The sequence below is a fragment of the Coregonus clupeaformis genome, chromosome 26, assembly GCF_020615455.1.
Source record: "Coregonus clupeaformis isolate EN_2021a chromosome 26, ASM2061545v1, whole genome shotgun sequence".
In the NCBI taxonomy this organism is placed as follows: domain Eukaryota; kingdom Metazoa; phylum Chordata; class Actinopteri; order Salmoniformes; family Salmonidae; genus Coregonus; species Coregonus clupeaformis.
In genome coordinates, this window is record NC_059217.1 from 33,195,293 (window position 1) to 33,208,327 (window position 13,035).

At 42.0% G+C, this 13,035-nt stretch overlaps 1 protein-coding gene across 4 annotated transcripts in view; it reads right to left on the reverse strand.

Moving 5' to 3' along the window:
* Positions 1–13,035, reverse strand: part of LOC121540200 (ras-specific guanine nucleotide-releasing factor RalGPS2-like) — a 138,009-nt gene that overhangs the window by 102,475 nt on the left and 22,499 nt on the right. For 2 of the 4 annotated variants that reach the window (XM_045207822.1, XM_041848888.2), the window contains exons 2-5: positions 8,271–8,379; positions 5,542–5,653; positions 5,260–5,364; positions 4,043–4,093 (exon numbers count right to left, since the gene is read on the reverse strand). In XM_045207822.1, the coding sequence (XP_045063757.1) occupies positions 4,043–4,093; positions 5,260–5,364; positions 5,542–5,592 (207 nt within the window). In that variant the 5' untranslated portion in view covers positions 5,593–5,653; positions 8,271–8,379. Of the gene's footprint in view, positions 1–4,042; positions 4,094–5,259; positions 5,365–5,541; positions 5,677–8,270; positions 8,380–13,035 lie in introns of all 4 variants that reach the window. The other 2 variants (XM_045207821.1, XM_045207820.1) reach the window with 2 other exon arrangements.

The window sequence follows — 13,035 nt, forward strand, 5'->3', positions numbered from 1 at the left end:
TGTATTAACTGCACCTGTTTGAACTCGTTACCTGTATAAAAGACACCTGTCCACACACTCAATCAAACAGACTCCAACCTCTCCACAATGGCCAAGACCAGAGAGCTGTGTAAGGACATCAGGGATAAAATTGTAGACCTGCACAGGGCTGGGATGGGCTACAGGACAATAGGCAAGCAGCTTGGTGAGAAGGCAACAACTGGAAGAAAATGGAAGAAGTTCAAGATGGACGGTCAATCACCCTCGGTCTGGGGCTCCATGCAAGATCTCACCTCGTGGGGCATCAATGATCATGAGGAAGGTGAGGGATCAGCCCAGAACTACACGGCAGGACCTGGTCAATGACCTGAACAGAGCTGGGACCACAGTCTCAAAGAAAACCATTAGTAACACACTACGCCGTCATGGATTAAAATCCTGCAGCGCACGCAAGGTCCCCCTGCTCAAGCCAGCGCATGTCCAGGCCCATCTGAAGTTTGCCAATGACCATCTGGATGATCCGGAGGAGGAATGGGAGAAGGTCATGTGGTCTGATGAGACAAAAATAGAGCTTTTTGGTCCAAACTCCACTCGCCGTGTTTGGAGGAAGAAGAAGGATGAGTACAACCCCAAGAACACCATCCCAACCGTGAAGCATGGAGGTGGAAACATCATTCTTTGGGGATGCTTTTCTGCAAAGGGGACAGGATGACTGCACCGTATTGAGGGGAGGATGGATGGGGCCATGTATCGCGAGATCTTGGCCAACAACCTCCTTCCCTCAGTAAGAGCATTGAAGATGGGTCGTGGCTGGGTCTTCCAGCATGACAACGACCCGAAACACACAGCCAGGGCAACTAAGGAGTGGCTCCGTAAGAAGCATCTCAAGGTCCTGGAGTGGCCTAGCCAGTCTCCAGACCGGAATTCAATAGAAAATCTTTGGAGGGAGCTGAAAGTCCATATTGCCCAGCGACAGCCCCGAAACCTGAAGGATCTGGAGAAGGTCTGTATGGAGGAGTGGGCCAAAATCCCTGCTCAGTGTGTGCAAACCTGGTCAAGACCTACAGGAAACGTATGATCTCTGTAATTGCAAACAATGTTTCTGTACCAAATATTAAGTTCGGCTTTTCTGATGTATCAAATACTTATGTCATGCAATAAAATGCAAATTAATTCCTTAAAAAACATACAATGTGATTTTCTGGATTTTTGTTTTAGATTCCGTCTCTCACAGTTGAAGTGTACCTATGATAAAAATTACAGACCTCTACATGCTTTGTAAGTAGGAAAACCTGCAAAATCGGCAGTGTATCAAATACTTGTTCTCCCCACTGTACATGGGGTACCAGTACAGAGTCGATGTGCAGGGGTACGAGGTAATTGAGGTAGATAGTGCACTCAAAGTATTCACACCCCTTTTTCCACATTTTGTTGTGATACAGCCTGAATTTAAAACTGATTAAATTGAGATTTGTCACTGGCCTACACACAATCCCCAATAATGTCAAAGTGGAATTATGTTTTTCGAAATTGTTACAAATTAAATATAAAGGAAAAGCTGAAATGTCTTGAATCAATAAGTATTCAACCACTGATATGGCAAGCCTAAATACGTTCAGGAGTAAAAATGTGCTTAACAAATCACATAATAAGTTGCATGGACTCACTCTGTGTGCAATAAGTGTTTAACATGATTTTTGAACGACTACCTCATCTCTGTACCCCACACATACAATTATCTGTAAGGTCCCTCAATCCAGCAGTACATTTCAAACACAGATTCAACCACAAAGACCAGGGAGGTTTTCCAATGCCTCGCAAAGAAGGGAACTTATTGGTAGATGGGTAAAAATAAAAAAGCAGACATTGAATACCCATTTGAGCATGGTGAAGTTATTAATTACACTTTGGATGGTGTATCAATACACCCAGTCACTACAAAGATACAGGCGTCCTTCCTAACTCAGTTGCCGGAAAGAACCCACTCAGGGATTTCACCATGAGGACAATGGTGACTTTAAAACAGTTAGAGTGTAATGGCTGTGACAGGAGAAAACGGATGGATCAACAACATTGAAGTTACTCCACAATACTAACCTAATTGACAGAGTGAAAAGAAGGAAGCCTGTACAGAATAAAAATATTCCAAAACATGCATCCTGTTTGTCACAAGGCACTAAAGTAATAATGCAAAAAATGTGGCAAAGCAATTGACTTTTTGTCCTGAATACAAAGTGTTATGTTTTGGGAAAATCCAATATAACATATTACTGAGTACCATTCTCCATATTTTCAAACATAGTGGTGGCTGCATCATGTTATGGGTATGCTTGTAATCGTTAAGGACTGGGGAGTTTTTCAGGATAAACATTTTTACATAATGGAGCTAAGCACAGGCTAAATCCTCGAGGAAACCCTGGTTCAGTCTGCTTTCCACCAGATACTGGGAGATTAATTTACCTTTAGGCTGAACAATAACCTAATCTACCTAATCTACACTGGAGTTGCTTACCAAGACGACATTGAATGTTCCTGAGTGGCCTAGTTACAGTTTTGACTTAAATCTACTTGAAAATCTATGGCAAGACCTGAAAATTGTTGTCTAGCAAAGATCAACAACAAATTTGACAGAGCTTGAAACATTTCGAAAATAATAAATGGGAAAATGTTGCACAATCCAGGTGTGGAAAGCTCTTAGAGACTTACCCAGAAAGACTCACAGCTGTACTCGCTGCCAAATCAATCTATTATTCTACAAAGTATTGACTCAGGTGTGTGAATACTTATGTAAATTAGATATTTCTGTATTTCATTTTGAATAAATTAGCAAAACTTTCTAAAAACATGTTGTTTTCACTTTGTCATTATGGGGTAGTGTGTAGATGGGTGAGGAAAAATAACAATTTAATCAATTTGAATTCAGGCAGTAACAACAAAATGTGGAATAAGTCAAGGGGTATGAATACTTTCTGAAGGCACCATGTACATATAGGTAGAGATAAAGTGACTAGGCAACAGGATCGATACTAAACAGTAACAGCAGCGTATGCGATGAGTCAAAAGAGTTAGTGCAAAAAGTGTCAATGCAGATATTCCGGGTAGCTATTGGTAAAATATTTAACTAACTATTTATTAGTCTTATAGCTTGAGGGGCTGAAGCTGTTCAGGGTCCTGTTAGTTCCAGACTTGGTGCATCGGGTACCGCTTCCCCTTCTCTCTCACTCCAGCCCACTCACCTCTACTCCCCCCCCCCACACATCTTTCACCTTATTTAATATCCCTTCTGCTCTCCCTCCATTCTTTCTATTTTTCTCATCTTCTCCTTTTCTTCCATATCCATAAGTCATGAAAGTGAAGGGCCCAGAACGCTACATTGGGTTTCAATGTGAGGAGAGATCATCAAATGCCTAGTCAGTCTGTCAGTCAGCCAGTCTGTGTGCAGTCAGTCAGAACAGAACACAAGGGCATGTTAGTCTCCATAAATCCCTTGGTAGCAGAGCTGTGGAAAGGCACCAACAGATACAACAGTAAAACTTCCTTTCATTGGAGTTTGAATCATTGGAGGGCTCAGGCAGGCAGAACTGTCCCACTCTACAGGCTAGCAACAACACATCCATTTTGACCACAACCTTAACCATTATTCTATCCTTAACTAATTCCTTACTTTCTTATTTCAATGTCTTACTTAAACTGCAACCAGTGCAAAATCTAGTTTGAGCATAGGTGGAACCAATAGGCCTACCCTACACTGCTAACCAATCAGAACCCAGAGTGATTCCACAGGGTGGTGGTGTGGCGTGATGTGGACGGACGGACGCTGTTTTAAGTGGTCTGCTGTGGCCAACCCTAAACACAGGTTATCCCTGAGGCCTGTCAGCTCGCTTTACAAGGTTACAGAGAGCCAACACACAGATACACATGCTTATACTGGCATTCACATAGACCATTTATAGGGTGTGAGAATGAGTGTGTGTGTGAGTGTGTGTGTAGTGGTCGTGGTGTGTGAGGTGTGTAAGAAGAGAAGCAGGGGGACACAGACAGACGGTCCTGTACTGTAACTCACCTCAGGCTGAATGGCTTTGAACACCGGAGCATCCATGAGAGTGATCTGACCCTGGAGAGTGAGAGAGAGAGCGAGCGCGAGAGAGGGAAAGAGAGAGAAAGAGTGGGAGAGAGAGAAGGAGAGAGAGCGGGATAGAGAGAAGGAGAGAGAGAGAGGGAGGGGGGTAGAGAGAAGGGGAGATGGGGGCATCGGAGCAGTAATTAGGGAAACAGATTTGGACTGAAGAGTTGACCTGACATCATTGCAGGCAGCGCTTCAAAAACTTAATTCAACAGTCCCAGAATAACCAGGAGAAATTCCATCTGGAGGGTTAGAGAAAAGGTAGAGACCACCCTCTGTCTGTCTAGCTGGGTATGGCAAGGCAGGGGAGAGTGAGAAGTGAGAAGAAAGGCTCAAACTAGAATTATACCTAGAACAAAGAACAGAGTATGGAACCTTCCTAAATACTTAACTAGAGGGACTGCGTCAGCATTAAAAAGTTGCTGCACTAGCCACTGGGCAAAAACTGGTTGAGTCAACATTGTTTCAATGTCATTTCAAATCAAACAATTCAATGTGATGACATTGATTCAACACGGAAAACTGATTGGCTTTGCAAAAATGTATCAACCAACTTTTGAACTAAATACAATGACAAGGTTGGTTGATTTCACGTTGAATTCACGTTAGTTGACAACTCAACAAAATCTAGACGTTGAACTGACGTATGTGCCCAGTGGGTAATCGCGTCACAAATCACAACTGGGCTACAGTAATGCTCTAGCCATACTGCCTGGACGAAAAACGACCAAGTTAGACAGTGGACCTAAATCTTCTATATATAATATACAGAGCTTTGGCTTTTCAGGGAAAAGCAGGTAAATCACAGCCTTTCATTATACTCTACACAGAGTAATGGTCTAGTCTACGCAGGCAGATGGTTTATGTTGTCTGACATCATGGAAACTGACTGCCTAGGGAGGACCATGGTGATCTATCTAACAGCGGCTGGGAGTTGTAGCTTTTAGAATGGCCTCGTTCTATTGAGAATATCTGAGGAAATTAGGGCCTGTGTGCCCTCCTGCCAACACAAATCTACTATTACTGAACTCACCCACTTCATCCTCCTTTCTTCCTCTCTTTCCAAAAGACTTTCCAAGATGCATCATTCCCCTTCTAGTGTCTCAATGTCACATACGCGCTATTCCTTACACACACACAGCAGGGTGGGTACTTACTGCATACTCCTCAGGGGTGACCTTCAGGACATCAAAGACGACAGCATCAAAACTCTTCTTCAGCTCAGAACCCTTCTCACTGAGAGACTCTGAGCTGCTGCTCTTCTGGAGACAACCACATACACGTTAGGGCAGGGAACATGGGAAACATAAAGCTCAAAGAAATGGGGGTGTGATTGACACCCATAGCACTCTGTCAGTGTTTGTTCTAGCCCTGCACAGACACACATTAATGAAATAATCAGAATGGGAGAAGTTAAGGGGGAAAGGGGCGTGTCTCACCTCCGAGGCAGTGGCGGTGGTGACGCTTGATTGGCCATTGGGGAGGTCCATAATTCCCACACCATCTGTCTGTCAGTGCCGGAGAGCACTACTCATCCTCAGTGTGTGCACTCTGGACACACACACACACAATTACTATGACAGAGAGAAACTACGTAAACCCATATTTCATTTATCACACCAATGCTGACAAAACCCTGGATCAACAGTGCTCCCTTGTGGATGAAACTGATAGGAGATTCACTTCAGATGTGGGAATTCAGCAGTGCTCTAGCCCCACATACAGGTGCCAAGTACACATGCAGACAGACACACACAGATGCTCACTAAGCTGTGGTTTAACTAGCTCAGTTGGCAGTGTGCAGTGTAATCCTCAAGTATGAAAGTGAGTGTGCGTGAGAGAGACAGCGAGAGAGGATAGAGAGAGGGCGGGGAGACAGAAAGAGAGGAGAGAGAGAGAGAGATATTGTGGTACAGGTGAGGTAGAGGATGAGCAGCACTTCCTACTCCACTGCTCCAAATATGCTCCAATCAGGAGGAATTCATCACATGAAATGTAAAGAACGAATTACAGGATTTATTAAACTGCCTGTCGAGGAGAAAATCAACATTTTCCTAGGAGAAAACATAGATACCGCAGACCTTGCTGCAGAGTGTGTCCTGGCCTGTCATACTAGAAGAGACAACAGTTCCCACCATTTACACACATGAGCCATGTAGATTTAATGTTTTGTGTATTACTTTTCACGTATGATTTTTTTTCCAAAATGAAAAGTTCTACATTTACAGAACAAAAGAGAAACTGTGTATACTTTTTGGGGAAAGGTCTGGTGTTAGAGTTGGCAGCACAGTCACACCATAAACTGTGTATGTGTGTGTGTGAGAGATATTTTAAGTTGAAATTGTGCATCAATATTAAATGAAGTGCCCTTTAATATAGACTACACTGAGAATTCAGTAAATCTTATTTTTCATATGAATAACGGCTTGCTAAAGTGCAAGAATTCAGCATTTTGACGTGTACCTCCATCAAACCTGTGTCACTTCTAGGAGGATTTCAACCCACTTAATCCCAAAATGTCTCCAAGTTTTACCATCATTGTAAAGCCCTCATTTTGTTACTTGGACAAAGTAATTTCTGAAGATTATTATTTATTTCATGTGATTCATTTATATCTGTCCCTTATTTTAAGATCAACTCTGTTACATGAACTGAACTTTCGTTTAATTATGGTGAAACTATTTATCTTTAAATATTATTTTCAAAAGAAAAATCTAACAGTCAAATCATTGTATAAGCAGGAGAGCTGGTTCTACTCTTTTTGGCCAGTTTCTGGTGCTGTGTGGTGAAAAACTGATTGGGTCGAGCATAGCACGACAACCCTGTTACCCATACATAGTAGCGATGGGGTTAAAAATCAATAATTACATATTGCGATATTATTTTGGGACGAAATTAGACTCCAAGTATCGATTTATAAAATAAACTGTAGGTAGCGTTAAATCGGACGTACCTGTGCCAAAACTCTGGTATTTTTCATCCTATACCTTGTTCTCAATCTTAGTGAGCCAACATGTTTTCAGCACTTTTAATTCCCTGACTGATAAAAACTCATTTTCTTATGCTCTCTCATCTCTCTGCAGATGGCATATAGTAAGACATATGTTTGGAACATCAAATCGCAATAAAAAACAAAAACTAATTGCAGAATAGAAATACATATAGAATTGTGAGAATCGCAATACATATGGGCACCTAAATATCGTGATAATATCGTATCACCAGCCCATTACCATCTTCCACTCACAACATACATGGGATTCAAACAAGCAGTTGACTCTTTAATGATTTGTTATTGTTTGTTTGTTTTCCTTCTTTTTACTGTCATGAAGGACATTTTATTTCTATTGTTTTAGCCATTACATTTTTTTGTGAAGCTTGCATTCAATTGCCACTCCCTGTTGCACACAACAAGCTTCCATTCCCCGTCAGGAGGGGATTTATGGCTGATTTAAGATGAAATCGCCAACCCTGCTACGGTCAACCCTGTTACTTTTTTATTTAACCTTGAGATGGGAAAACATGTTTTTTATGAAGTTGAACATGTACTCTTTATGACAGAATGTTAAAATTAGGTGAAATCAAACTTATTTTTTTGTTACACTTCACAAAAGGCACTGAATTGGTGGAACGACCCACCTACAGTACTGAAACAAATTTGTCATAGTGAAATGTTTAATATCGGCAGCTGTCTGATAACATTCCTAGTATCCTTCCCTTCTCTCATTAAATCCTCCACACACACGACAGTGAGCCTAATGAGGAATAAGGAGTCGTTCAGCTCACTGACATACAGCATAGAGAACCATGTGTGCCAAACAGACAACATTGGCCTTTGTGTGGCTTGCTGGACTTTGTGTGTGCGCGTGTGCGTGCATCCAAGCCGACCTACAGTAACAAAGGGCTGCCTTCCACAGACACATTCCGCTGGTATAGCTGTCCTTATGTCAGTCTAGTCATCTCCCTCTGACTCCCACTGTGTGTTGGCCTGTCATTATGTCCCCTGTCTAAGTGGCTACTGTAAAACCAGAGTGGAACAGAGCAGTCGGTTTGTCTGCCACAACAACACATAAGGTTAACGTGGCTCAGATTCTGCCTGGGGCTAAGCCTGATTAGTGATTACAGCTTCTACTGTAGTTTACAACAAACAGACACACCTTGTACTTACCAGTTGTGTGTCAGAAGGGCATAGTGCTTGAGAGTTGAGGTAAGGCTGCCTCTTCTGTACGGCTCAGAGAGTGTGTGTTTATCTGTCTGTGTCCTCCTCACACTGCAATCTTGAGGAGAGAGCGAGCATGTTAGATTCATATGATGAGCACAGACTAAAACCATGAATACCCACACAGACCCACACAAAATGTGCAGCACACAGAAATGCACCATACACAAATAGACAACGCTATATGTATAATATTATTATGTAAAACGTATACACTATGCATGTTTATTTAATTTGTATTGACTTTTTATTTAACCAGGTGAGTTGACTGAGAATACACTGTCATTTGCAGCAACGACCTGGGAAAAGTTACAAAACATAGGCCTAGATACAATTGAATTCGGAAGTTTACATACACTTAGTCATTAAAACTCGTTTTTCAACCACTCCACAAATGTCTTGTTAACAAACTATAGTTTTGGCAAGTCAGTTAGGACTTCTACTTTGTGCATGACACAAGTAATTTTTCCAATTGTTTACAGACAGATTATTTCACTTATAATTCACTGTATCACAATTCCAGTGGGTCAGAAGTTTACATACACTAAATTGACTGTGCCTTTAAACAGCTTGGAAAATTCCAGAAAATGATGTCATGGCTTTAGAAGCTTCTGATAGGCTAATTGACATCATTTGAGTCAATTGGAGGTGTACCTGTGAATGTATTTCAAGGCCTACCTTCAAACTCAGTGCCTCTTTGCTTGAGATCATGGGAAAATCAAAAGAAATCAGCCAAGTCAGGCCTCCACAAGTCTGGTTCATCCTTGGGAGCAATTTCCAAATGCCTGAAGGTACCACGTTAATCTGTACAAACAATAATACGCAAGTATAAACACCATGGGACCACGCAGCTGTCATACCGCTCAGGAAGGAGACGCACTCTGTCTCCTAGAGATGAACATACTTTGGTGCGAAAAGTGCAAATCAATCCCAGAACAACAGCAAAGGACCTTGTGAAGATGATGGAGGAAACAGGTACAAAAGTATCTATATCCACAGTAAAACAAGTCCTATATCGACATAACTTGAAAGGCCGCTCAGCAAGGAAGAAGCCACTGCTCCAAAACCGCCATATGAAAGCCAGACTACGATTTGCAACTGCACATGGGGACAAAGATCTTACTTTTTGGAGTAATGTCCTCTGGTCTGATGAAACAAAAATAGAACTGTTTGGCCATAATGACCATCGTTATGTTTGGAGGAAAAAGGGGGTCGCTTGCAAGCCGAAGATCACCATCCCAACCGTGAAGCACGGGGGTGGCAGCATCATGCTGTGGGGGTGCTTTGCTGCAGGAGGGACTGGTGCACTTCACAAAATAGATGGCATCATGAGGAAGGAAAATTATGTGTATATATTGAAGCAACATCTCAAGACATCAGTCAGGAAGTTAAAGCTTGGTCACAAATGGGTCTTCCAAATGGACAATGACCCCAAGCATACTTCCAAAGTTGTGGCAAAATGGCTTAAGGACAACAAAGTCAAGAAATTGGAGTGGCCATCACAAAGCCCTGACCTCAATCCTATAGAAAATGTGTGGGCAGAACTGAAAAAACGTTTGTGGGAAGCTTGTGGAAGGCTACCCGAAACGTTTGACCCAAGTTAAACAATTTAAAGGCAATGCTACCAAATACTAATTGAGTGTATGTAAACTTCTGACCCACTGGGAATGTGATGAAAGAAATAAAAGCTGAAATAAAATCATTCTCTCTACTATTATTCTGACATTTCACATTCTTAAAATAAAGTGGTGATCCTAACTGACCTAAGACAGGGAATTTTTACTAGGATTAAATGTCAGGAATTGTGAAAAACTGAGTTTAAATGTATTTGGCTAAGGTGTATGTAAACTTCCGACTTCAACTGTACATACAAGATATAAGCAAGCAAAAACACAACAATAAAACAAAATAACAAATCAGTAAATCATACAAATAATAATACATCTTCCTTAAAAGGTCCTCACATAGCTGTCTGAACTGCTTCAGGCACCAATTCATTCAATTTCAGTGAACTCTGTAGACATTCCAAAATAGCTAAGGGCATATTTACCTAACTCTGTCGAGATCGAACGTACCTCTAGAGTTAGCCATTCCTGAGATCATGTCTGATACTTGTATTTCTGTAGGTTACCAGAAAAGTTAGTGGTGGTAGTTTACACAAGAGGGCTTTATCGACAAAAAGGAGTGCAATGCATGGATTTGGGAGACTTCAAAGTAATGAAGTGTAATACACTATGATATACAGCGTCCAGGGGCTTCAATACAGTAGCATTCATATAAATTATATCGCCATAGTCTAAAATCAGAATGAATGTCGACTGAATTATTTATTTTCTGCCATTTAATGTAAGGTATGACCTATTCCTATAAAATAAGGCAATTTAAAAATAAAATACTTAACTCATCAACATGTATTTTGAATGAAAGCCTATCGTCAATCGAGATGCCCAGACATTTCTACGTGGGAACACGATCAATGATGGCACCATCCGAAGTATGTATGCATAAATCATTCAATATATTTTTACGTGAATTGGAAAACATGCACTTGGTTTTACCTGCATTAAGCACTAACTTCAGTTCAACAAAGGCCCTCTGCAGGGCAATAAAGGCAGGCAAGCGGTGAAAGATTCTGGTCAGCCGTGGGGTCAATAGCATACATAACACTCGTGGCCCTCCCACCCTTACAGCAGGGCAGCTCCCGCTCAGCCCAGTCAAAGCTCTTCTCTGTCCTGGCACCCCAATGGTGGAACCAGCGTCTCCCTGAAGCTAGGACAGCAGAGTCCCTGCCCATCTTCCAAAAAACATCTGAAAACGTACCTCCTCAAAGATTATCTTAAATAATCCCACAGGACACCCCCCTCCTCACCCCTCCCTTGTGGGACACTATTTGTTATGTTCAGAAAACTTGATTTAACACCATCAGTAAATACACATTGTGTTCTTTAAATAATTTTCTAACCAGCTACATGCAGCCTGCTTCAGGCCAATTGTTGAAAGTCTGAATATGTTATGAGTGATCCACAGTGTGGAAGGCCTTATACAGGTCAATAAAAGGCCCGCACAGTGCTTCTTCCTATCCAAACAATTAAAACCATAGAAGCAGCATAGAAGTAGCAGAGATAATACATCCACTGTGAAAGTTGGTTCAAATGATGAACTCAGTCTGTGCAGTAAGTCAGGGTAGAGAATGTTTGGCTGGAGTAACCTAAACATCACATATGCCTACAGGACAACTTCCATTTCACACAACCATACAAACAAGCTAGGCCTGTAACACTGCTAAAACACAACCTGTGCGGCAGTTAAAAAGCTATTTCTGTCTCCTTAAGCTAATGTGGTTTCTCTTGTTCAAGGCTTGTGGAACAGAGTTACTAACAAGCATCACACCATATCACCTTCAGGGAAGCACAAACAGGGGAAAACATGTTCAAATGGAACAGAAAAGAAGTTCAGGTGGTGCCTTCAACATTTCAAATAGTTTTCTCCAATGGCCGTGTTCAGTACGTAGTAGGCCTACCTATCAGTTTCATGCAGCCTACTGAATTCAACCTTCATTTTTCAATTTCTTCACCACATTCCTGAAGCACCTGACAAACAGCAGCCACCAGAAGGCTCTCCACACCCACACAAGTCTACAGTTGTCTGCCTGCCAGTCGGTCTGCCTGCCCAACAGAGATCCTGGTTAAGGATCAGATATGTAAAAACAGGATCAGCCATAATATTACGGCGCCCCTGGAGCAAATTAGGGTTAAGTGCCTTGCTCAAGGGCACATCAACCCATTTTTCACCTTGTCGGCTTGGGTATTCAAATCATCGACCTTTCGGTTACTAGCTCAATGCTCTAACATCCTCCTGCTGTTTCAGGTTGCAACTGGGGCTCGGTAATCTGAACCCAGATCTGTGGTTGAGACCAACAGTTGCCCAGAGTTTCTACCCTGATCCCAGACCAGAGGTCAGTAAGTTCACTGCCCAGGCCAAATGACACAAGGTGTGTGAATTGCTGTAAAAGTGCTCATACCAAAAGCCACAACATTGCCATAGACTTGATGACAGAGGGTAGTGCGTACAGCCCAGTACATCACTGGGGCCAAGCTTCCAGCCATCCAGGACCTCTATACCAGGCTGTGTCAGAGGAAGGCCCTCAAAATTGTCAAAGACTCCAGCCACCCTAGTCATAGACTGTTCTCTCTGCTACCGCACGGCAAGCGGTACCAGAGTGCCAAGTCTAGGTCCAAAAGACTTCTCAACAGTTTCTACCCCCAAGCCATAAGACTCCTGAACAGCTAATCATGGCTACCTGGACTATTTGCACTGCCCCCCCCTCACCCAATCTTTTTACGATGCTGCTACTCTGTTAATTATTTATGCATAGTCACTTTAACTCTACCCACATGTACATATTACCTCAACTACCTCAACTAGCCGGTGCCCCCGCACATTGACTCTGCACCGGTACCCCCCCCCTGTATATATGGCCTCCCTACTGTTATTTTATTTTACTTCTCCTTTTTTCTCAACACTTTGTTGTTATTTTACTTTTTTATAAAAAAAAAAAAATGCATTGTTGGTTAAGGGCTGTAAGTAAGCATTTCACTGTAATGTCTACACCTGTTGTATTCGGCGTATGTGGCCAATACAATTTGATTTGATAAGGACATAACTAGTTTGCATTTTAAATGTTTTACATTTAGCAGACGCTCTTATCCAGAGC